The 25,441-nt window shown below is 43.7% G+C and overlaps 1 protein-coding gene across 1 annotated transcript in view; it reads right to left on the reverse strand.

Annotated features, from left to right (window-relative positions):
• TEX2 (testis expressed 2) overlaps positions 1–25,441 on the reverse strand; it is a 75,530-nt gene that overhangs the window by 47,253 nt on the left and 2,836 nt on the right. The window contains 2 exon segments of the mRNA XM_043584993.1: positions 13,793–14,886; positions 14,889–15,457. Coding sequence (XP_043440928.1) covers positions 13,793–14,886; positions 14,889–15,432 — 1,638 coding nt within the window. The 5' untranslated portion in view covers positions 15,433–15,457.

Genomic DNA, 25,441 nt, shown 5'->3' on the forward strand with positions numbered 1-25,441 from the left:
CACTTCAGGTGCATTATCTACTTCTGCCAATTACCCAAGGTTTTCCAAGTGAGGAAAATGAGGAGAGAGGTTATGTGATTTGTCTAAAGAGTGGTTTAAAGAAACCAAAACAAAACAAACAAGCAAAAAAAACAAGTGGCCCAGAGACTGGCAAATCTAGAACTTAAGCCAAGTCTACCTGACTGTGAGGCCCAGGCTCCTACCTCCCCTCCATGGCATGGCCCACCTTCTGTCTGGCTGGTCATCCCCCAGGTCACAGCAAAGGTGACACTTCTGCCAGGGAGCCTCTATGATCACCTAGGCTCAGTTCTCTGTTGTCTCCCTCCTATCCCTGTATCTGTTAACTGCCTGGTCTACTTGAGTACAAACACCACAAGACAATCAGAGTTGTAACGAGTGTTTGTTGACTGAATACACGAACACAGCCCAATTCCAGAGGGTGCCCAAGAGGATTAAATGAAATCTGTATGTAAAGCACAAGTGAATAGGACAGGCTGGTGTGCTCTTCACAGCCTGGTAAGTATTGTTCTAGCTGCCTAAGTGGAGAGAAGCAAAGGAAGGAGCTGAGATCCTACCAAGTGCAGAGAGTGGCAGGGGTTACTTTGAAGCAGAAGGCTTGGTCACTGCTCCCAAGGAGAAAACCAAGTTATAATTGCACAAAACAGCACAGAACGAGAGAATAAGTTGATCATACTTGAGCACACCTAGACTGCCTGGGTGGCTCAGTTGGTTTCGGCTCAGGTCATAATCTCACAGTGAGTTCGAGCCCCGCGTCGGGCTCTGCGCTGACAGAGCGGAGCCTACTTGGGATTCTCTCTCCCTCTCTCTCTGTCTCTCTCTCAAAATAAAAAAAATAAACTTAAAAAAAGAGAGAGAATAGGTACCCTTGGGAAGAATCTTAAGAGTTAAGATTAAAGAGTAAAAAAGAATAGAAGAGCAAAAAAGGCTTTTCAGGACAGAAACTAAATTAGCCATTTCCCTACAGCAGAGAAAGGTAGGTGCCGTGACTGATACCAAGGTTTCCTGACTCTCATGCAGAGCTCTTTCCAGAACATTACAACCTTTGAAAGGAGACCCTGACAGACTCAAAGGGGCTATTTCTCGACCCACATTAGTCAGGACGCTGACTGGCTATTCGGACGCCTGGACCAAGAGGTGGCCAGGCATGATCCTCCTGCTTCCGTCCCCTGATGCATCCTACTGACCCCAAACCAGGCAGGCTGTCCCTGCAGAAAGTGATCTCCCAATACAAACCCAATTGCCTTTCATACCATCACTCAGCCCACTTTTTCCCGCAGCTTGACCAACTCCCTGGATTAAGCTGCAAACAGCATTTCCAGATCTAAGTCAAATATCAAACTTGAGGGGCGCCTGGGTGGTGCAGTCGGTTACGCGTCCGACTTCAGCCAGGTCACGATCTCGCGGTCCGTGAGTTCGAGCCCCGTGTCAGGCTCTGGGCTGATGGCTCGGAGCCTGGAGCCTGTTTCCGATTCTGTGTCTCCCTCTCTCTCTGCCCTCCCCCGTTCATGTTCTGTCTCTCTCTGTCCCAAAAATAAATAAAAAACGTTGAAAAAAAAATTAAAAAAAAAAAAAATCAAACTTGAGAGCAGTGCGGCGACTTCAAGGCCTGCACCCTGTCCCTTGAACACACCCGACCATCTACTGCTCAGCTCTCTAACATTCTCAACCCTGAATTTCTTACCAAGTAAGATATTTCTCCAATTTTATTTTGTTATGGGACATGGGAGTGGGTATAAAAAGATATGCAGTCAGCAACTCATTCCATCTCAACAGCTCAACTAAAAAAACTCAGAGATTTGGGACGCCTGGGTGGCTCAGTCGGTTGAGCGTCCGACTTCAGCTTAGGTCGTGATCTCACGGTCTGTGAGTTCAAGCCCCGCCTCGGGCTCTATGCTGACAGCTCAGAGCCTGGAGCCTGTTTCAGATTCTGTGTCTCCCTCTCTCTGACCCTCCCCCATTCATGCTCTGTCTCTCTCTGTCTCAAAAATAAAGGTTAAAAAAAAAATTTTTTTTTTTTTAAATAAAAAAACTCAGAGATGTTCTCAACCTACATGAAAGCAGCTCAGACAAGCCTTGTCTCTTTCTGAGGCTGGAACTGTTAAAATGGAGACAGTGCATACACTAGGGGACAATGACCACAGTCAGCTGGGCTGCAGCTGTCTGGCCCACCGACTGGTCCTGTGATCCCATCTGTAAAAGGTCAGGGGTTTCTCTTCCATCCTCTACTGGATTTAGAAGCCGTATCTGGCTGAAAGTACAAACCACAATCTATAAAGGGACTCATTTCATACTTGGAAAGATTAAAAGCTGCAATTAACCTTTTGCAAAATAATAAAGTCTGGAAGGACTACTATTATGTTCACTTTCAGTTACAGTGCCAACCAGGAGGTCAAGACCAATGCTCTCTTGGTCAGCTTGATGCTGTGATGACCAGAGTAAAGCATCAGCCCTCCGGCCCGAGGAAGCGATGGGGCTTCTCTATCTTCAGTGTTGCACGGACTGACATTCTGCTGTCATGTGGCTGTGCTGGCACTTGAGGCTGCCTGTCACTCAGCTCTCCTGCATCATTCCTTCATCTAGCCTATCAGGGAAGGAGCAAATCCTAAACAGGACAGAGCCAGGGCTGAGGCCCCTATTGCTGAAAATCATCTCCGAGGCAAATAAACAGGTGATCACTTTTCTTCTGTCTCTAAAAGTAAAACATAAGCAAGATTTTCTCTTTTCAGGTTTTGGCCCTTTTTAAAATTTTTAAAATGTTTTTTATTTATTTTTGAGAGAGAGAGAGAGAGAGAGAGAGAGACAGAGAGAGAGAGAGACAGAGAGTGAGCAGGGGCGGGGCAGAGGGAGAGAGGGAGACACAGAATCCGAAGCAGGCTCCAGGCTCTGAGCTGTCAGCACAGAGCGTGACGCAGGGTTCAAACTCACAAACTACGAGATCATGGCCTAAGCTGAAGTTGGGACACTTAACCGACTGAGCCATCCAGGTGCCCCTTGACCCTTTTTGATATATTAATAATGGTTTAGAACTGGAGTCGTGAGTTAAAACGTGATATCACAGATCATGGACTTAGAAAATACAGCAGGAACAGTCTACTTAAATTTACAGAACTTTAGATACAAATTTGGTTTTACCCATAAAAGACAAACAGACCAACAGACATATAGACTTCATGCTATGAACGACAGCCTCAAGCAAATGGTCAACATTCAAAATAAGTGCTGCTCCTTTCAACAATAGCCAAATTATGGAAGGAGCCTAAATGTCCATCAACTGACAAATGGATAAAGATGTGGTTAACATATACAATGGAATACTACTTGGCAACGAGAGGGAATAAAATCTGGCCATTTGTAGCAATGTGGATGGAACTGGAGGGTATTATGCTAAGTGAAAGAAGTCAGGCAGAGAAAGACAGATACATGTTTTCACTCATATGTGGATCCTGAGAAACTTAACAGAAGACCATGGGGGAGGGGAAGGGGGAAAAAAAGTTACAGAGAGGGAGGGAGGCAGACCATAATAGACTCTTAAATACTGAGAATGAACTGAGGGTTGATGGGGGGGGGGGGGAGGGTGCGAGAGAGGGGAAAGTGGGTGATGGGCATTGAGGAGGGCACCTGTTGGGATGAGCACTGGGTGTTGTATGGAAACCAATTTGACAATAAATTGTATTTAATATCAAAACAAAACAAAACAAAACAAAATAAGTGCTGCTCAAAGATACCATCAAGAAGAGGAAGAAAAAGGTTCATTAGGGGAGGGAAATCCCAGCATCAATACCATCCACATTCTCCAACTGCCTGCTTCAAGGTCACCTTCACAGCCGTGTCACTAGAAGCTATGGAGTCAGAGCTAAAGCCACAGACACTGGCAAAATGGCCTTTATCTCAGCTTTTCCTACTCATGTGGCCATAGAACACTTTTTATTTTTTTATTAAAAAAATTTTTTTAATGTTTATTTATTTTTGAGAGAGAGACAGAGACACAGCATGACAGGGAGAGGACAGAGAGAAAGGGAGACACAGAATCCAAAGCAGGCTCCAGGCTCTGAGCTGTCAGCACAGAGCCTGATGCAGGGCTCGAACCCACGGACCGTGAGATCATGACCTGAGCTGAGTCGGACACTTAACAGACTGAGCCAACCAGGCACCCCATAGAACACTTTTCAGAACGTACTGGCAAATAGCAGGAAACGTAAGAGAAAATATTCACATTTGACCAAAAAATAACATGATCTCAGATGAACCACTGAAATAATCAAGGTCTTGGTTATGTTAACACATGATAAACATTAAATCATAGCAACAAGTTTTGAAATTATAAGACAATAGATTAGCAAGCCAATAAATCAGTAGCCTCCAAACTTTTTAGATCATACATCCTAGCAGCTCGAAAATTTTGAGTATGTACCCATAATATATCCATTTGTTTATAAATCATGTTCTAATATATTACTTTTATAATATAGTAAAAAATAGAATTGAGAGATATATAGCTTTTATAAAGCTATATATAGGAATTGAGAAGTATATAGCTTTTATAAAAAGTAAAAAATAGGAATTGAGAGAAAAAGATGAAGTAATTAACCTTTTGGAAATTTTTAGTTTTTCCTTTCTGAAAGCTTTGTACTATCTTCAGCTGACACCTCCAGGCACAATATATATACTTAGGGTGAGGCTCATCATTAATGATAATGGATGTAAATCCATATTTCAAATAGTCTTGTCGATAATTTCCAAGGATTTTGACAAAGGTGGTTATATGGTCATCTGTATGTTAAATATTAGCAAAGCCTATAAACTTCCTTAGAAAGAGTAAAAATACATATAAATAGAAACTAATACTTTTTTCTTGGATAGAGTCTTTAGCAACCCATCTTGGAGACCACTGAAAAGAAGCAAAAGAATGAAACAGAGAGATCACAACAGCGGCCTTGGGCACCAACACACCAACATGTTCATACTCTGATGCCATCTTGTTGGGAACCTCCTTTGGGGGTATAGCAAACCTCTTCTTAAAGGTTAAATACTGAACAATAAGAACAATCTTCGATGGACTTAGTACTTTTCTTTATACATTAAAATAAATATTAGAGTTGAAAAGATATCTAGCATTGATTTCTTTCATGATTAAAACCTCACTCTTCCAAAAAACATGATTGAGACTCACCTATGCCCACAGCCTCTCTCCTCACTCCACAGATGAAACTTGCAACAAAACCAAAAAGGATGGTTCTGTAACACCCAGCCGGAACTCAGGATATGTTTTCTCAAGGAAATGATGTTATAAACTTAGTTCTATAGGCGTGAACCAGAATTATTGTTTAGCTATGCTGTAAGCTAATGGGTTGAGTGGGAAACTGGCAAAATGTTGATAATTGTGGAAGCTGAGACTGGGTGTTGGGTACATGGGCTTTCATTACACTATGCTCTCTACTTCTGTGTATACTTGACATTTTCTATAATGAAAAGTTGAAAAATAAAAGTTCAAGAAAAAAAATCATGCTGGAGTCACCTGACCTCTTTAACTACACTGTTCCCATGGAATTCAGGACACATTTCCTGCGTCGTTAACTCTCCAACCAACTTTAAAACATGGGTACCTGCTTGCCAAGTGAGGGCTGCCTGCTTTGAAATATCTCACCTAATGCTTTTCAAACAACATGGGACATTGGGAAACAGACATGTTTATAAAAGCCATACATAAAACCTCAAGTGACCCATTGTGGGAGCAGAATATTTCCAGTTCGATATAACGTAGAAATAAATGCTTTTTTATTTCTTGTACTCATTGTACTGGGGGTTGTAAGAGACCAACGAAAAGCAACCCAAGTCTCTTTTGGCTGTAATGGGGCTGTTTTCTTCTTAAGATTTGCACACTCTAATTTCTTAAAAGAAAAAAATTCCATGAAATTGAGATTAAATTTACAAGTTTGAATTTCTTCTCAAAATTGATCATGTTCTCTCTACAAAATTATTCTTTTACATATCAAAACCAAAGCCTGTATTTTGGTAATTCAATATTTAAAAACCTGTCCCTCTTACTAAATATCTAAATTTGATATTTAAGGAACCTAAGGAAAAAAGGTTCTCCAAAATTCATCTCTATTAGTCTTGCAATGGTAGAAATGTAATTTTAGTCAACCTTCTGGGCCATCTTTTTTAAAAAGACACAGATCAGGGGCACCTGGGTGGTTCAGTCAGTTAAGCTTCTGACTCTCGGTTTCAGCTCAGTTCATGATCCCAGGGTTGTGGAATCCAGTCCCGTGTTAGGCTCTGCGCTGAGTGTGGAGCCTGCTTAAGATTCATTCTCTCTCTCTCTCTCTCTCTCTCTCTCTCTCTCTCTCAAAACAACAACAACAACAACAACAACAACAACAACACAGATCTTCACTCCAGAAACTAACATTCTACTGTTGTGTTCTACAAGCAGTTTATAAGTCTGAAATAAAGAATTTACCCACAAATAGAATTCAAAACTGCATGAGTCATACACTTGAACATATCCAAAAACTTTCTGAAATCTTCAGGAAGCTTATCATTATAGACATGGGGAAGGTCATTGTGCACGACTGGCACTGAAGCATACTCCTGGTCAAGTGACAAGTGCATTGTTAGAGAAGAAGCATTCAACTTGCTTAAGAATGCTCAGCAAAAACGAACATCCCAAAGGCACTGCTGACTCTAAATGCCTCATTCTCCCCATGCCCAGACCCAGTCTTTCCCAGGGTCCCTAGCTCAGGCTACCTAGCTAGTCCCCCCAAATAAAACCCCCAGAAAGTTACCACGCAGAGAGCGTTGCTCGAAATGATGCCCTTGGACTCTGCAGCACACGCGAGGCTCTGCCTAGCCTAGCCCAACTGCCAAGCCTTCAGTCACATTAGGGTCTCCTAACCTTCTGGCCTTCCCTCCTGGCTGTCACGCATTCGACTTGTCACCTGGCTGCCTACGTGGCAACCTTTCTCCTATTTGCTGCTTCTCATCAGCAGTGTGAATGTATGAATTCATAATGTATGCAAGCCCCAACATTAAGAACAAGCAGGCTCTGGAGGAGGGTCTAAGAGTCATTCTGTGGACTTTGTGACAACTGTTTGGCCTCAAAGAGGTTTTGACTGCTTCCGTCCCGGACCAGAGAGCTGCTGACTGGCAGGGTTGAGTGAGAGATGGCAGAGGGCATGAGGCCTAACCAACTGCCTATCAGGCTTTGGGAACAGCTACTACTTGGCTGCAAACTGGTCTCTGTGACTCTCCATCCTACATATTCACCACTGTAGCAGGGTCACTGTTGAATACAAATGTGTACAGTGTGGATGGAATAATAAAATCACCTGGATAAAGTGCAGAAGAGCTTTACTTTTCCCTCTCATCTTCATGGGAAGTCTCATAGAAGAAAAACTGCAGTGCTTTCTGGATTGTTTATGGAGCCAATTTAGGACTGTCAGCCCAGGCTGCAAGGATTTCCTGGGCCCATCAATGAGAACGTACATGTCTCAGAAGTTTAAAAACATGCAGTCTCCTAAAACAGTCCTGGAGCACCAGGACCCCTGCCTCTGCGGTTCACGGGGCTCCTGGATGGGGTACGTGGGACCATGGTCAATGGGCTGTGCCTCTATACCAGAGATCTTTATCACAGGCGGGTTTTACAGCATGTGTCCTGGAATTGTTCTTAGAGTTTCCATACTTGCCCTCAAGAACTGCACCATTACATCCTCTATAAATACCAACAGGATAGTACTGCATCCACAGAAAATAGCTCAAAACAGCTAATTCCCTAAATCAAGCTATTTTTCAAAAAGGGGTTCTTTCACACATGAAAAAATGCTCAACATCACTCATCATCAGGGAAATACAAATCAAAACCACAATGAGATACCACCTCATTCCCGTCAGAATGGCTAACATTAACAACTCAGGCAACGACAGATGTTGGCGAGGATGTGGATAAACAGGAACCCTTTTGCACTGCTGATAGGAATGCAAACAGGTACAGCCACTCTGGAGAACAGTATGGAGGTTCCTCAAAAAACTAAAAATAGAACTACCCTACGACCCAGCAATTGCACTACTAGGCATTGATCCACGGGATACAGGTGTGCTGTTTCGAAGGGACACATGCACCCCCATGTTTATAGCAGCACTATCAACAATAGCCAAAGTATAGGAAGAGCCCAAATGTCTATCGACAGATGAATGGATAAAAATGTGGTGTGTATATATATATATATATATATATATACACATACATACAATGGAATATTACTCGGCGATCAAAAAGAACGAAATCTTGCCATTTGCAACTACGTGGATGCAACTGGAGGGTATTATGCTAAGCAAAATTAGTCAGAGAAAGACAAACATCACATGACTTCACTCATACGTGGAATTTAAGATACCAAACAGATGAACATAAGGGAAGGGAAGCAAAAATAATATAAAAACAGGGAGGAGGACAAAACATAAGAGACTCTTAAATATAGAGAACAAACAGAGGGTTGTGGGTGGGGGGATGGCTAAATGGGCAAGGAGCATTAAGGAGGACACTTGCTGGGATGAGCACTGGCTGTTATGCGTAGGGGATGAATCACTGGATTCTACTCCTGAAATCATTATTGCACTATATGCTAACTAACTTGGATGTAAATTATTAAAAAAAAAAAAAAAAGCGGCTCTTTCAACTCCACCCTGGGAACAGGTTCACAGACCTGTTTCGTAAAGGAACCAAGGCCCATCTCCTGCATCGCTTTTAAAGCCATACATTTAGGGAGCAGAGATCTAGAACTTGCCACCATCCCCATTTCTCTAATGCTCTACTTGGCAGACGCCAGCGGTCTTCTCTCCCTTTGAACTCAGGGCGCCAGTGCTGTATGAGTACAGGTAAGAGAAAAGCAGACTTGCTGCCAGATGCTTCCCAAGCAGTAAACATCAGGTTTCAAATCCTGTCAAAGATGGGCCACCTTGGTGTTTCTACTGCAATGGGGAAATAAAAAAAACTCTCACTAATCTGTACTTTTTGGTAATTATTTTTTATCTTCCTAAAAGACCACCCCTTTCTGGGGCGCCTGGGTGGCACAGTCGGTTAAGCCTCTGACTTCAGCCAGGTCACGATCTCGCGCTCCGTGAGTTCGAGCCCCGCGTCGGGCTCTGGGCTGATGGCTCAGAGCCTGGAGCCTGTTTCCGATTCTGTGTCTCCCTCTCTCTCTGCTCCTCCCCCGTTCATGCTCTGTCTCTCTCTGTCCCAAAAATAAATAAACGTTGAAAAAAAAAATTAAAAAAAAAAAATAAAAAAGACCACCCCTTTCAATCAAATTTTTTTTTTTTTTTTTTTTTTTTACAGTATCAGGGATTTCTTTAAAAAGAGCAACTTCATTAGGAGATGACCGGGTCAATACTGACTCACTGCCTACATTTCCTGATAAAACCTCATTCGTTCCTTCACTCATCTATCCATCCACCCACCTACCGATCTATTCATCCAATAAACACTCTTATCATGTGCCCAATATGTGCCAGGTGCTGAGGACATAATGATGAACAAGATGGATATGGCCTGTGCATTCATGAAGCTTATGGTGTACTGGAGAAGACGGACGATAAACATACATGTAACTAGGATACTTGTAAGTACTACGAAAGGGAGGCAGAGAAGGCTAACTGTGCCTTCAAACTTCGGGCACCCCTTTCTGTAGTGTACAGCTGTTGCTGGGAAGAATCTGCCCAGGCCAAGTCCGAGATTCCCGAGGACCCCTGCTACTTTGGAGGACCCATATGACTAGCTCACAGTGGAACGTGAACAGAAGTTATGTATGTCACTTCTGGGTACAGGCCTTATAAGTAGGTATGCCTTCTCTTCCTTTCTCTTTCTCCTTCTGCCAGCTAGATGCAAAGAACTCTAATACCCCAGGCAGGGGTCAACAAACTGAGCCTGAGGCCTGTTTCTTTAAACTTTTATTGGAACACAGCCACACCCATTTATTTGCACACTGCAGCTGTTTTCCTGCTACCATAAGGAGTTGAGTGATTGTAACAGAAACTGTATGACCCACAAGCCTAAAATATTTATTATCTGGCCTTTTAAGAAAAAGTGTGCTGGGTCACACTATGGAAGGAACTTGACCCCATGAATCAACGTGTGGGATGGGCACCCATTCTATACTGGAGTGTTATGCAGGCAAGAAACAAACTTCTAATTTGTTACAGTAGCTAGTGTTATCCTACCCCTTAAGGAAAGTAAAGCACAATGTCCAATGACAGAATGTAACAGAAAATAGATGCTCAAAGTCAGGCTCCGCTACACTTCCTTTTCTCATCGCAACATTTGGGTCCTAAATTTAATGTCAACACTGCTAAATGTTTTAAAGTGTCATATTTTTAAAATGGTTTCCAAGAATATGATCTCCGACTCAGTAAAATTAATTAAGCCCAAAGAACTTTTGCATTTGAAATCTTTGGCTTACAATATACAACCTACCCTTGTAATCTGTAGTAGTGTCCCTTTTTAAAAATAAAGAATGTATTTAGCCAGGTTTCTAAAAACAGCCCCACATACCAAACAAAAGACCTCAGGCTAAAATGTACTTTTCCTCAACAGTAATTAAGTCATCCCTAACAAGGCTAAGAATGAAAAAGAACTACCACAGCAATCAGAGTTCAAACATTAATCAGAAAGAATACTCATAAAATAGCATAAGATAATTTGCTTGGGTTATAGGTCCATGACAGCATTTAAGGTCTTGTTCTCTTACCACAAAGATTCAAATATATTTATCTCAGCAGCAAGGGCAAAACGCCCTCCTTAAAAGAAATAATTAGTTCTTGGCTCCCCCACTCACAAGCTGTGCAACCACGAGCAAGGAACTTTAACCTTTCGGTGCCTCCACTCCTCATGAGCACTCCCTAACTAAAAAAGGCTGTAATGAGGACTAAATGAGAGAATGCACCCAACACCTAGCCCGATATAGGTGTTCAACACCACAGTGTTGCCTTTCCTCTTTCCATGATCGGATCAAAGAAACCAGACTGTGCCATCATATTAAAACCCTATCCCATTGGCATCCTCTGTGTAGTAAGTAAACTCTTACCATATAGCAGTGATTGGACTCAACACTGAAGATGGAATGCATTAAAATTAAAACTTCCCCAAATAATCAAGTGCTCACACCAGTTTAAGCTGAATGTCATGATTGTTAGGCACTGGAGTTAAATGTCAGTACCATTTTTCCTTGCTGAATACTAACTTACTTAGAGGACACGTAATTCAGGTCGTCACAGTATCACCCTATCAGAAGCATAGCAAGCATAACGAGTCACTTTTATTCTACTTCATATACCAAGCTTAAGTGTGCCACATCCTCAGGACTCAGCACAAGCTTCTCTTAAAAAAAGAAAGTCGCACGACATACTGCCATGGGGTAAGAAAGAAAAAAGATCAGGGGTGCCAGGGTGGCTCGGTCGGTTAAGCGTCCGACTTCGGCTCAGGTCATGATCTCACAGTTCGTGAGTTCGAGCCCCACGTCGGGCTCTGTGCTGACAGCTCAGAGCCTGGAGCCTACTTCAGATTCTGTGTCTCCCTCTCTCTCTGCCCCTCCTCCGCTCACACTCTCTCTCTCTCAAAAATAAATAAACATAAACAAAATTTAATTTAAAAAAAAAAACAGTAAAAAGGTCAGACTGCAAAATACATGATTTCATTAAATCAAAACAAAAAGAGTATGCGAGTATGTATACACTCACATATGCAGGAACTTAAAAAAGGAACAAAACTAAGATATATATCAAAATCATTAGTTCCTTTCAGTAGTGTGATAAAAAACTTTTTTTCTTTCAGTTTCCTCTGTTTTGAAAACACTGACCATGTATTTCTTTTCAATAAGGTAAAAAGTTCATGAAACTAGAAAACAAACAGTATTTTGGACTCTTAGGATTTTTCCCCTTGATTTTTTTGCTTTTTGTTTTTTGGGTTTTTTGGTTTTGTTTTTGTTTTGTTTGTTTTTTTTTGCAATAAAAAGAGATGATGCCATTTTTTGAACATTCTTATTTAAACAAAGAGGAGGAAAAAACCTTTTAACAGAGAAATGGAACCAGCTTTGAATACAAAAAAAAAAAATACAAAAAACAAAACAAAACAGAAAACGAGTTGTGAGGAGTTGGAGGAATTAAACTTCTTGTCTCTGCTGGTAGGAATGTAAAATGGCGCAGCCACTGTGGAAAACAGTATGGCAGTTCCCCAAAAAATTAAAAACAGAATGACCGTAGGAGCCAGCGCTCCCACTTTGGGGTATATATCCAAAAGAGTTGAAAGCAAGATCTCAAAAAGCTATCTGTAACATCCATGTTCGTAGCAGCATTATTCAGTATAACTAAAATGTGGAGGCAACCCATGTGCCCATTGACGGATGAATGGATAAGGAAAAAGTAGTATATACGTATAATGGAATATTACTCGGCCTTGAAAGGAAAGGAAATTCAGACTAATTCTGATTACGCTAAGTAAAACAAGCCAGCCACAAAAAGACAACTACTGTCTGATTCCACTTACACGAGGTAGTCGGGAGTATTCAAAATTGAAAAGACAGAGTGGAACTATGGTTGCAGGCTCCGGAGGCAGAAGAATGAGGAGCTGCTGTTTAAGATAAAAAGAGTTTATCTGTGGGCAAGATAAAAAGAGTTCCAGGGATGGACTGCGGTGATGGCTGCATAACAATGTGAATATATTTAATGCCACTGAACTGTATATTTAGAAATGGTTCAGATGGTGGGGCGCCTGGGTGGCTCAGTTGGTTAAGCATCTGATTTTTGGCTTCAGCTCAGGTCATGATCTTGTGGTTCGTGAGTTCGAGCCCCGCACTGGGCTCCAGACTGTCAGTGCGAAGCCTGCTTGGAAGTCTCTCTCTCTCTCTTTCTCTCTCTCTCTCTCTCTCTCTCTCCCTCTCTCTCTCTCTCTCTCTGCCCCTCTCCTGCTCTGTCTCTCAAAATAAATAAATTTAAAAAAAATGTTCGGATGATAAGTTGTATGTTATTTGTATTTTACCACAATTAAAAAAGCATATATATATGTATATATATATACATACACAAAACACGTATATGTGCCTATGACTTACAAACTATACAAGCTACAACTGTATATATATATTTCCAAATATTTTGAAACATACACAAAACCCTGAAGTTTTTAAAGTATGTACAAATACAAATGGAAGTGCTAATATTTTCTTCCTGCACCCTAACGGATCTTCCCGGCCCCCCTAAGGAGGCCCGAACCCTGAGACTGTCACGCACCAGAAGGTGATGTCTCTCTCTCTCTCTCTCCAGCCCACACCTCACTGTGCGCACAGGAAAGAGCAGTACCATCAGTAACCACCCCCCGACACCAGTTTGCCTTCTCTTCCTCCTGTCCTTCTCTGGCTTTCCAGGAGTGCTGAACCCTTCTCCAAGGGCCGCAAGCGCATGCAATCCTAACAGACTCGGCAAGTAGCAAATCCCTGGAAAGTTTAGAGAGAGACTGAAATCCGAACCGCATGTAAATGCTACTCACTGGCACCGTGGAGGATCCTTGAAAAACTCCTCAGTGAGCTGGTAAAACTTGAATTAGAATGAGGTTTACCAGAGAAGTCTCCTGGGTGCCCCTGGAGTGAGGAGAATCCAAAGCCTTAAAAATACTGCTTATGTGAAAACCATGACCGTCAACTAAGACCATTAAGTTGGATCTAAAATCAGGCTGTCTGGGGGAGAACGGTGGGGGGCGCTAGCGGGCTGCTGCAGAGGGACTTACCTTCAGTATTTCCGGTTCTTTGATATCCAGGGACCTCGTGTTCCAGTGTTGTAGGCTTTTATGTAATCTGTGATATTTATGAGCACTTGGTGGTGTAAAAAACCAGATCATGCAAACCGCAGTCATGAACCCAAGGCCAATTCCCAGAAAGAGTCCGCTCACGTAATGGGGGAGGGGGAGGATGAGGTACCCATAGACACACATGATAAAGAAGCCCAGCGTCTTCACCGGCAGCTCCGGGTGCTGCACGGCCGAGTGGGCCTCGTCCTCACTGTCCAGAGTCGGACCGTCATCCGCCGGCACCTCGGGCCCGGCAGGGAGATCCGGGAGCTTGTCAGGCGCGCTCTCCACCTCCGCTTCCAAATCAAAGTCCTCGGTGTACAGTTCGCAAAACTCCTCATCCTCTTTGCTCACCAAGGCAGACAAGGAACATTTCTCAAGAACCAGGGAGCTTGTCTTCAGGCCTAAGTCCTTCAGACTGCCGCCCTGGGAACTCTTCGGTTCCGCCTCTCTTGAGGGCGGCTCATCGGAGGACCTGGGGGGGTCACTTCCGGGGCCGCTGGGGTCACTCCCATAGGGGTCCCCCTCCGAGTCACACTCCTCTTCCTTGATGCTGTAGTTGTTATTGCTTTCCAAGTGACCGTTCAAGCTGGACAGATTGGAGAGTTCTGAAGCACTTGAAGATAAGGCTTTGGGCCTGTGGCTGCCACTTTCCTCCCCTATAATTTTACTAAGGAGCTGAAAAGGCTCATAGATGACTTCTGAAAGGCGACGCTTAGTGTCTTCGATTTTAGCCTCCATCTCGGGCACTTTAAAAAAGGAGCGCGTATCGGAGGGAGAAGTCAGTGGGGAAGAAGGCGCAGTTTTGGAATCTCCACCTGTGCTCCGTGGCTGTGTGAACTGCTTGAACAGGTGTAAATTGAGCTTGGAGTCCGGTGGTTTATAGGACACGGTATCCGACTCCTGCCTGGAGGTGTCTGTGGACAGAGACTTGACTAATGTCTTCATCAAGTGCCTGTGCCTCGAGGGGTGTGGGGACTCTTTTGGCTCCACCTCGGTCGACAGGGACTTCACAAGGCTCATGAAGGGTTTGCGCTGGAGAGGGTGGAGGCTGAGGCACTGGACGACAGGATAGGAGACTTGGAAGGAGAGGACAACGGGGAGGAAGAACTGGTTTTCTGCTCAGAAAGGGATGACACACTGGGAGAGCTAGCTAAGGGCCCGGACGAAGATGACCCTGGGGACAGAGCCAATGGCACTGTACTTAATACTTGCACTGCCGGAGGAGGGGACTCCAACAGCTTTACAGTGTTCGCGGAGACGGGCAAAATGGCAGGGGACACGGACAGTCCATCTGCCAGGATGGGCTGAGCAGCAGGGCCAGTGGAGTCATAGCCACCCTGGGGTTCAAGATAGAGGTCTTCCTTGGCCTCGAGACCCGTTACAATGCTTTGGTCGTCCAGCCCCTCCTCGAGGTACTCCCTGAACTCCTCCTCTTCTTCCTCCTCCTCCTCCCCGGATGCCGAGAAGTGAATGGCGATAGTGTCTCGGGACACGGACCTCTGCACGTGCACTCTGGGGGCTGATGGTTTTGGCATGTCAATGGTTTTCTCGGCATGGCGACCATTCAGACTTGTCATTGCCGGCTTCACGAGGGCTCAGGCTCTGCAAAAACAGCAAGAAAACCAGAAGTCAGAAAGTCACTTCTCCACAGGAGAAACTGTCATGTGCACACTGGAGCACAGATGACGCTCACTTCCAAATGGTGATTATGCCTTGACTTGGCAGATGGCCACTGTTTGTCACTTGAGCAGGTCTGATGGTTTAATTTTCACCAGATAAATCCCAGTTAGGCATTCTCTTTTATGAGCAAACTCCAAACTGGTATTACAAATGCCATACAGTCTGTCTCACTTTCGCAACATCTGAGTAATCGTTTCCTCCCTCTTAACTGGCTCATTTCGATCAGCAGTTCTAGATTTCAACACTTAAAATACCTGTACAATAGAGGTTACCAGCATCACTTTCGAAGTCCAACGAGATAAAATGCGGCATCCTGGTGATTTTGAGGATCTTGGGACAAAAATTTCACCAGTGTTTTCTAGCTATAAAAAGCCAACCCAGGAGGATTATTGCTTCCATTGCAATTTTCTCAGCCATCCTAACAATTATTTGGTTTGCCTCTCCCACCAAGACTCATACTATCTTGCCACTGCAAAGAAGCAGCAAAGTCTCCAAGGGCAGCAAGGGAAATCTGTCAATGAATTGCTATGACCTGTTGGCTTCTTTATTCCCCAAATGGCAGAGTATTTAGGCAGCCATGAAGACATGGGCATGTGCTGGGGCTTCAGGATAAAGGAAACACATTTTAAACTGAATCCACGATTCAGAGGGCAGGAAAATTAAGGATCAATGCTGTAACCCACCACCAACCAAGAACTCTAAGGGCTACGGTCAGAGACGTGGAAGCTATGCTTTCTGCTCTTCTGGAGCTTAGCAGCCAGCTGGGGAGAAGAAAGACACCTGGGCAGTGGAACTAAAGTCACCAAGCCGACTCTGTGACATCTAGTACATTACTTCTCTCCCCATTCACTAATGGGCACCACACATCATAACAGACCCTACAAAATGGAAATTAGCACCACAATCTGGAAAGAGACCCTGTCAGAGGAGCAAGAACACACTTGAGGAATGAATTTCAGGTGTTCTGAGGAGGCTGAGACCATTGTAGGAAGCAGGACACCGCGCTCAGTGTTTTAAACTGATGGGTCAGGGGCGCTTGGCCGGCTCAGTCGGCAGAGCTATGCAACTCAATCTCAGGACCATGAGTTCAACCCCATGTTGGGTGTGGAGCATACTAAATTAAAAAAAAAAAACAAAACATTAAAAAAATAAAATAATAAGCGGATGGGCAGGTTGTGACAGAAAGGGCATGATTAGAAAGAGGGGAAAAGGTGTGAAGATGAGCATGGGCATGGTTGTCCTGCCACACGGGTCTGTCCTTTACCTCCAAGGGTGTGGGTGGGGTGGGGTGCTGGGGAGCACTGGGAGACCACTGGTACAAGAGCAGCATCATGGGAAGTGGAAGAGCGGCCCCGGGAGCTGCCAAATAGGGCTTCTGGTACTTTCTCCTTTTCCAGTTGATTCTGTGGGACCCCGAACAAGCCTAAACTTCTCTGGTTCTCAGAATTGTCATCTGTAAAATGGAGAATCAAGAGTTCTTTCCAAATCTAAAATCCTACATGTTTATGACGATTGTTACCACCCAACGTAATACGCTCAAACAAGTCATCTACCATCGACGATCAACATTACATTGCTTGCTTGTTTCTTCAATTTGAAGAACTCCCATATTGAAGTCTTCTGCCAAATATTAATTTCCAAAATGCTGGCAACTGATACTACTAACAGGAGAAAAGGCAAACCCATGGTGGGAGGGGGGCAGGCAACAGTGATCCTGGGTCCCTAGAACAGAAAATACCCCAACGATGACAAGAGTTACCATTCAAGGGCCCAGTCACAACATGGACACATCTGAAACTCCCCTTTTTTTAGTATGAATACTTAAGAGAAATTACTTTCACTGAAACTTTCCAACAGAGCTTTGCCCCTGCTCATTCATGACCCTCAGACTCTCCTATCACCAGTGGATTCAGGAAAAGGACAGACAAAGCAGTTTAAATCCAAGAGCTGAGGGCAAGTTAGAAAGACAAAGCCTCCGGTCTAGGACCATCTTCCCGGTTATCTTTGAGCCAACAGGTTTGTAAGCTTAGTAAGAAAAATACCAAGTGCAACACATATTTTTCATTTGTCACCTAGTTTTATAAGGGCACTTTAAAAAGAAAATTATAGAGGTAATTTAAAAAGAAAAGGTTGATATTTGATAATTCTCAGTAGGCTGAAAAATGAGTTTCATTTAAATTGCCTTAATAAGGGGCGCCTGGGTGGCGCAGTCGGTTAAGCGTCCGACTTCAGCCAGGTCACGATCTCGCGGTCCCGGAGTTCGAGCCCCGCGTCAGGCTCTGGGCTGATGGCTTGGAGCCTGGAGCCTGTTTCCGATTCTGTGTCTCCCTCTCTCTGCCCCTCCCCCGTTCATGCTCTGTCTCTCTCTGTCCCAAAAATAAATAAAAAACGTTGAAAAAAAAATTAAAAAAAAAAAAATAAATTGCCTTAATAACATCAAGGACCACGTGTAGGGCTCCGCTGTTCTGAGGCTGCCTGATGGCATGGTGGCTGCAAGTTAAAATGACTGCGGGCACACGTGCAAATACAGAGCACGATGTGGGGGCTGGACAGTGTGAGCTGGTCTTCTGGGGAGCAAGGCGAGAGTGGAGAGGCCTGTCCGTCGTTGAGGGTGGGAAGGCCTAGGAATCGGCAGGCAAAGTCAGGTCCAGGAAGGGGCCCACGGGAGAAAACAGTAGTGTATCCAGGAGCCTGTGGCACAGTGAGCAGGCACCTGCCCAGGAAGGAGCACCATCAGGGGCCTGCTCGCCCACCTCTCCACAGAGTCAGGCCCTGACTTGCCAGTTGAAGGGACCTCTGCTAATCTCTGATCAGACTGTCTCAAGGCCTGTGTCAGCCAGCAGGGCCCACGGGGGACTCCGTGGAGAGCTGGATGCCAGAGAGCCAGCTAAGGGCAGGCAGTCTGGCTCATCATCTAATGTCTCTCTCCTGGGCTCAGGTAAGTAGCCTGAGAGATCCAGAGTAAACTCCCCCAAATCCACCCTGACCACTTATTTCACTGGTGTGCTTTTTGTGTTTGTTTGCTTTTACAAATACATGCCACGTGAGGCCAGAGCAGCACTGCTACTGCTTAAATGCAAGAAAATCTCAGGGCTCTGTTCACTCATCTGCAAAATGAGGGGATGAGACTAAAGAAAAGCCGCTTCTAGGACCAAAATTGCTGGATAATTGAGTGTCCTGGAACCAGAGTGGATACTATGGGTTCCAGACAACCCATCAAGTGGTCACTCCCTCTTCCTGGGGACTACTGCAAGCCTCCTCCTCTCTGTCCTCCCAGTGGCTGGCTGCTGGGGCCAGCAAAACTGACCCTCCCACAATCACAGCCCCGCAGGACAGCCAAGGTCAAGAGAAAAAAGCACCTGACTGTTGCCCAGGAAGATTATGTGGTTTGTTCAAGGCCGCAGCACTGACTAAAGGAAGGGGAGGGAGGGACAGTTAGACATGGGCTTTTGACACCGATGTCCTGATGCCTTTTTCACCACAGCAAACTGCTTCCTCTAGCACATCACGCACATTCTTTATGACTGCTTTGTCCTGGTACCCGCCGTCTGTGCTCCTCCACGGACAGCTCTCCCAGGAACTAAGGGCTCAGTTCTCAACAATCAGCCTGTGACCAGCTGCATGGAGAAATGGAGAGTCGTCTCATTGTCTCATTATCCATCTGACAACCTAGTATCCTAAAAAAGTACCTAGCTCACTAGCGCCTGCCCTCCACCACCCAAACTCAATTATAACTGGGCTTCCAAAAAGGAGACAACCTTATCAAGCCCTTGGGAACTGAAATGCCCGAAAAGGAAATTTCCTTCCCAACAGGTCTCCTTCTTCCAAAGCCACCAGCAGATCACAGGACCCCGGGCTTTGACCCTGACTCCTGAGTCCTCAGAGGGGGAGGGCCTATATCTTACGTTGCCATATAGGATTTCCTGCCAGAGATTCATTTAAGCAAAAGTCTGATTTGGTCATGAGCAAAGCGGGGCTGAAGATTTACTGTGTCCAGCCCCAGAATGGATGGGAATGTTAGAGACAACACTGAAAAACTGAGGCCGGAGGTCCGGTGTCTGGGAGGGCAAGCTGTATTATCAGGCTCACCATTCTGCTTAAAACTAACACTGAATTCAATATTAAAAGAAAGGGGGAGAAAAAAAACCTGAAAACTTATGAAAAGCACTGAAATTTTAACAACTGGGAAAGGAATAACCAGGCCGAGACTACGGAAAATGGGAACCCGGAGGAGAGCTCTGGAGAAGCCATTCTTGCCCTCAAAACACTGGATGATTCTGACAAATGGGAACTATTTATTTCCTTATTTTTTTTTAAATGTTTATATTTGAGAGAGAGAGAGAGAGAGAGAGAGAGAGAGAGAGAGAGAGAGAAGTGTGAGTGGGTGAGGGGCAGAGAGGGGGGGAGACAGAATCTGAAGCAGGCCCCAGGCTCTGAGCTGTCAGCACAGAGCCGGAGGCGGAGCTTGAACTCATGAACGGTGAGATCATGACCTGAGCCGAAGTTGGTCGCCCAACCGACTGAGCCACCCAGGCGCCCCAGGAACTTGAATTTTAGTGCTCTTCTGAGCAGAAATCAAAGTTCAGGGCTGGCTGAGATACAGCACTAGCTGAAGACCCTTCCACAATGAGCTGCTCCAGACGGCTACACGTGCTCAGCAGTGGGTGAACAAGGAGCAAACCGGCCCTCTTCGAGTTGAGCGCTTTGAGAACATAACGCTAAGTGAAGTACACTGGTCACAAAAAGCCAAATGCTGTGTGATTCCACTTATTTGAGCTTTCTCAAGTAGTCAGCTTCATATAAACACAGAGTAGAAGGCAGTTACCGGGGGTTGGGGAAGGGGAAACGAGGAGATGTCTCACGGGCACAGACTTTCAGTTTTGTATGATGAAGAAGTTTTGGAGACTGGTTGCAAAACAATGTGGATCTACTTAACGCTACTGAATTGTACACCTAAAGAGTTAAGATGGTAAATTTAATGCTATGTATATTTAACCATAAATTGGGAATAAAAAATATTTTGAAAAATATTCATTCAAAACTTCACAATGATATGATATTAACACTTTGAACTACTTATCATGCCAACTAAAACAATTCTATTCAAAAAGCTCACACTGTTCTTTAGTATTTACCATACGGTTACATTTTTAGGTAACAAGTGCAATTGTATTTATGCTCCCATACTTTGTGGGGGTCAAAAAAACTGTAGAGCCCAATGCCCCCTGCACCTTACCCATGTATGTTTCAGGGGAAAAGGATATTTGAAACTCTTTTGCTGATGGGTCTTTCCCAAGGTCTTGACTGCAATTCTCCATTAAAGTTACTATGCCTTGTAAAGATGGTCACTGCTCTCATTAAGACTGAGAAAGCTTCAAAGAAGGGCTTCTCTCCCTAGCATTTATGCAGGATTCTATCCTATCCAGTCTAAAAACAAGGAATAAATCAACGGCTCTCATCTAACCTGAGCTTATAAAAAACAAAGACCTTAAACAGGAAGGTAGTAGCCAACTGCCCTATCATGAAGTCTGTGAGGCTCTCAAACTTACTACAGTTAGAGTTAGAATATGAAACATCCATGAAATTAATTTTATTTCTAGTCACTCAAAAAGGTTATTGTCGTTAATTAGGCCATGAAAAACCAATCAATGATAAATCAGACTATGTAATGAAAGATGAACCACTATTTCAAGACTCAATTTTGGCATTTATTAACTCAAATATAATAACCTCCCTGAATTCTGGTGGTTTTTTTTTTTTTTTTTTTTTTTTTTTTGCCGGGGGAGGGGGATAATATTCTAATAAAAACTGCCCTTCCTACCTCCATCTGTATTTGAAACAATTCAATCCTGGGATTTTATAGAGTCATAAAAAGAGAAAATAGTTCCTTCCAGGCTGCTCACTTATCAGAAACCCATCCCACTTGGTCCTCCCACATTAAAACAAATAGTGATGTGGCCATTATGATCAACATTATTATTACTTTCTAATTCATATACTAGATTAGAAGGAGTGCAGAAGGAAGGAGAAAGTCAGAGAGGGAAGCAAGGAGGGAAGAGAGTGATTTTGACTGCAAATGGAACTGGTTTCCAGATAAAGTGTGTACAGTAACATAGCAGATCTTAGGAAACAAGCCTGTTTGGAATATGCCTCATTTCTCAGGAGCATCACTAATCCTTCAAGATCATTATTAAAATGCTTTGTCTTTGTAAAATTCAGCCTGTTAGATATTTGCTGCCTCTGAACAAGCTTGCACTTGGACATATGATGTATGAATACCATCTGCTAGCATGGGTTGAGTCAGTCAATAGTTTTAATTCAAAAACTTCTCTTGGCAGGGGAATAGAAGCAAGCTGCATTGTGTTGCAGAGGATGGCTTAATACCTCTTATCTGTGCATTTTTTAATAGGATTTGGTTTTATAAAAAATACGAAAGAGGCCTTAAGACTCCATTTTTCCACCTTGATGCTGCTGAGGAAACAGGTGAATCTAGTCAAACCCACCATAGTAGAAAGGTCTGATTTAGTCTAAAAATCTCAAGTGCATCTTAACAGCTATCCCTTGATTCATTTAAATTCAATGAAGCAGCTGAGAATTGCCAGCAGCCATTCTAATCTGTTAATACTCCACCTCGCAAACAAAAATCAATATTGACATTATAGATAATGAACTAGCTCGGGCCTTAGTTTCATTTAAGAAAAGAAAAGAAACAGAAAAGAAAGTACTCTACTTCCAGCACAGGCAACCCTCTCAAGACACTTGGACTGATTGCTAGAAACTCAGAATGCCTTTCCCATTAGTTCTTAGATTCTGAGACCCACCCTCCAAAGTTTCTTCCAGCCTGGCAGGGTTCAGCACCACAAACAACACAACATAGGTTTTATAACTGCTAATAAACAACAGGTCCACCCTCTTGGGCCACAAGGCATGGACCTTTTACCGGCCGCAAAGAAGGTCTAGCTGGGAAGAATGCCATATCCACGGAGGAAAAAGGTGTTCAAACGCATCAACACGATTAGAATTTTGCTTTACAGACTGCTAGATAGATCTAATAATGAAATCCAAGTTCAGTTCACAGTAACTCATTGAAAACCAGGTCATGCCTCCAGCACAACCACACAAGGTCTATGGAAGTTTACAAAGGTTAACGCTGGTGCCACCCACTGTGGGGAACTCAAGGAGACAACAGATGGACATCGTGTATGACATCTATATGAAAGCAAAAAGGCCCTAGAGTAAAATAAAAACCTAGAACAGGTATGCCCAAATCAGATGGTGCTAATTAAGTCAAGAAGTCTGGGAATAATTTTTTTTTTTTTTTTTTTTAAGCAGAAAAGTTATGGCTGGGGTGCCTGGGTGGCTCAGTCGGTTGAGTGTCTGACTTCAGCTCAGGTCATGATCTCGCGGTCTGTGAGTTCAAGCCCCGCATCAGTCTCTGTGCTGACAGCTCAGAGCCTGGAGCCTGCTTTGGATTCTGTGTATCCTTCTCTCTCTGCCCCTCCCCTGCTCATGCCCTGTCTCTCTCTCTGTGTGTCAAAAATAAATAAACATTTAAAAAAATTAAAAAAAAAAAAAAGAAAGAAAAGTTATGGCTGCGGCCTACACATGAAAAGAATATTGCAGTTATGAAGCATCAGAGCATGGAAAGGCACAGAGATGGGAACAAGAGGGTCGCTGAACGGTTGGGTTAGCTATGGCTGAGGGGCTGCGCTGGGGGGTGTGGGAGGAAGGCTAATATTTGAATTAAGGGCAGGGAATCAATTATTCAAAACCTTGAAAGGCTAAGCATTTGGATTTATACTTATTTATTTTTTTGAGAGAGAGAGCATGCATGAGCGGGGAAGAGGCAGAGAGAGGGAGGGAGGGAGAGAGAGAATCCCAAGCAGGCTCCACATTCAGCATGAAGATTAACGTGGGGCTTGATCCCATGACCCATGAGATCACAACCTGAGCTGAAACCAAGAGTTGGACGCTCAACCGACTGAGCTACCCATATGCCCCTGGGTTTGTATTTAAATCTTAGGAAACAGAACCCCTGTAGATTCTTGAGAGGTGTGAGAGATGTTTTTGTTCAGGTGAGTGAGTGCCTGGAAGCTAGGAGGCAGGTGCTGGAAATCTGGAAGAAGGGTAAGAAAAGAGGCGTTAGTGGCTGTGTTCACCAAATAACACATTTCAAAAGCTGATGTTCATTGGGTCTAACGTTAACAACACGCAAATCTGGGAAAGAGTTATAGTGCTCCTTATTCAGTTTTTATTTTTTGCAACTATTTTAAATACTGAAATTATTTCTAAATTAAAAAAAAAACATCAAAAAGGGGCATCTGGTGGCTTAGTTGGTTAAGCGTCCAACTCTTGGTTTCGGCTCAGGTCATGATCTCACGGTTTTTGAGTTTGATCCCCACATCAGGCTCTGTGCTGACAGTGTGGAGCCTGCTTCAGACTCCCTCTCTCTTTCTCTCTCTGTTCCTTCAACACTTGTGCTCTCCCTCCCTCTCTCTCTCAAAATAAATAAATAAACTTTAAAAACAACAACAACAAAAGCAGCGTTCCTCACCATTATTTGGCTTTGGATCTGTTGGCAAACGTTGCTCCCTCCTGCCTCCCACTGTTGTACCAGTCAGAATGATCAAGGCCAGTTACAGGTAGTAACAGGAGGCAGTGTAAGTTTTACCTTCCTTGAACTTTTAAAAGTTTCATTTTGAGATGATTATAGGCTCACAGTAAGTTGCAAAGGAAGTGCAAAGAAGTGCTGTGTACCTTTCACCAACCATTCCTTAAATTTTCAAGCCAAATCAATTCCAAGTGGTTAAGAAGTCAGGTGTTAGGGGTGCCTAGGTGGCTCAGTCCATGGAGCATCCGACTTCGGCTCAGGTCATGATCTTGCAGTTTGTGGGTTCAAGCCCCAAGTTAGGCTCCACGCTTACAGGGCGGAGCCTGCTTGGGATTCTCTCTTTCTCTTCCCAGCTCTCTCTCTCTGCCCCTCCCGCACACAAGTGTATGCTTGTGTGCTCGTGCACATACTGTCTCTCAAAATAAATAAACTTAAAAAAGAAATAAAGAAAGAAAGAAAGAAAGAAAGAAAGAAAGAAAGAAAGAAAGAAAGAAAGAAAGAAATCAGGTGTTAACCACAGACCACCAATTCATCCCTGTAAGAAAAATGCATCCACCTGAGAGTGGAACTTCCCCTTATAAGGACTTTCTGATAGTCTTTCTTAAGGTCTTAAATGGTCAAGTTTAGGAAGGTATCATCAATAGATAATTCCCAATACAGCATCAATAGATACGTAAACAGGCAATTCAACTAAAAGTTCAAATGGCCAATGAACAAACAAACGAAAAAGGCTCAGCTCACTGGAAGCAACAGATAGCTGGGAAACAAATCAGTTGAACGATTTTAGTCATCAAAAACCATCACTGAAATATAATCTGTGATGCTCTCAAAGGCACACTGAGACAAACTGATTATTGTTGCCCTAATGGTTGGAACATGATTCGTAAAAAACTTTTCTGAAAATAATTTTGCAGTAACTATTAAGTCCCTCAATAATGTTCATTCCATACATGCACTAGGCAAACTCAGAGGTGGGTGGAGGGCGCCTGGGTGGCTCAGTCGTTTAAGCCTCAGGCTCTTGATCTGGGCTCAGGTCATGATCTCACGGTCCTGAGATGGAGCCCTGTGTCTGGCTCCACACTGGGCGTGGAGCCTGCTTAAGATTCTCTCTCTCCCTCTGCCCCTCCCCCATGCTCTCGCACTCACTCTCTCTCTCAAAAAAAAAAAAAAAAAAAAGAGGGCAGCAGGCAGCATTAATGCCAGTCTTCTCTATATAATGGGCATATCAGTAATTTTTACTTTCTAATTTTAGACCAAATACTTCCAAAATGTGGGGAAAAAAATTACATGTAAAT

This window comes from Prionailurus bengalensis, chromosome E1 (genome assembly GCF_016509475.1).
Source record: "Prionailurus bengalensis isolate Pbe53 chromosome E1, Fcat_Pben_1.1_paternal_pri, whole genome shotgun sequence".
NCBI lineage: Eukaryota > Metazoa > Chordata > Mammalia > Carnivora > Felidae > Prionailurus > Prionailurus bengalensis.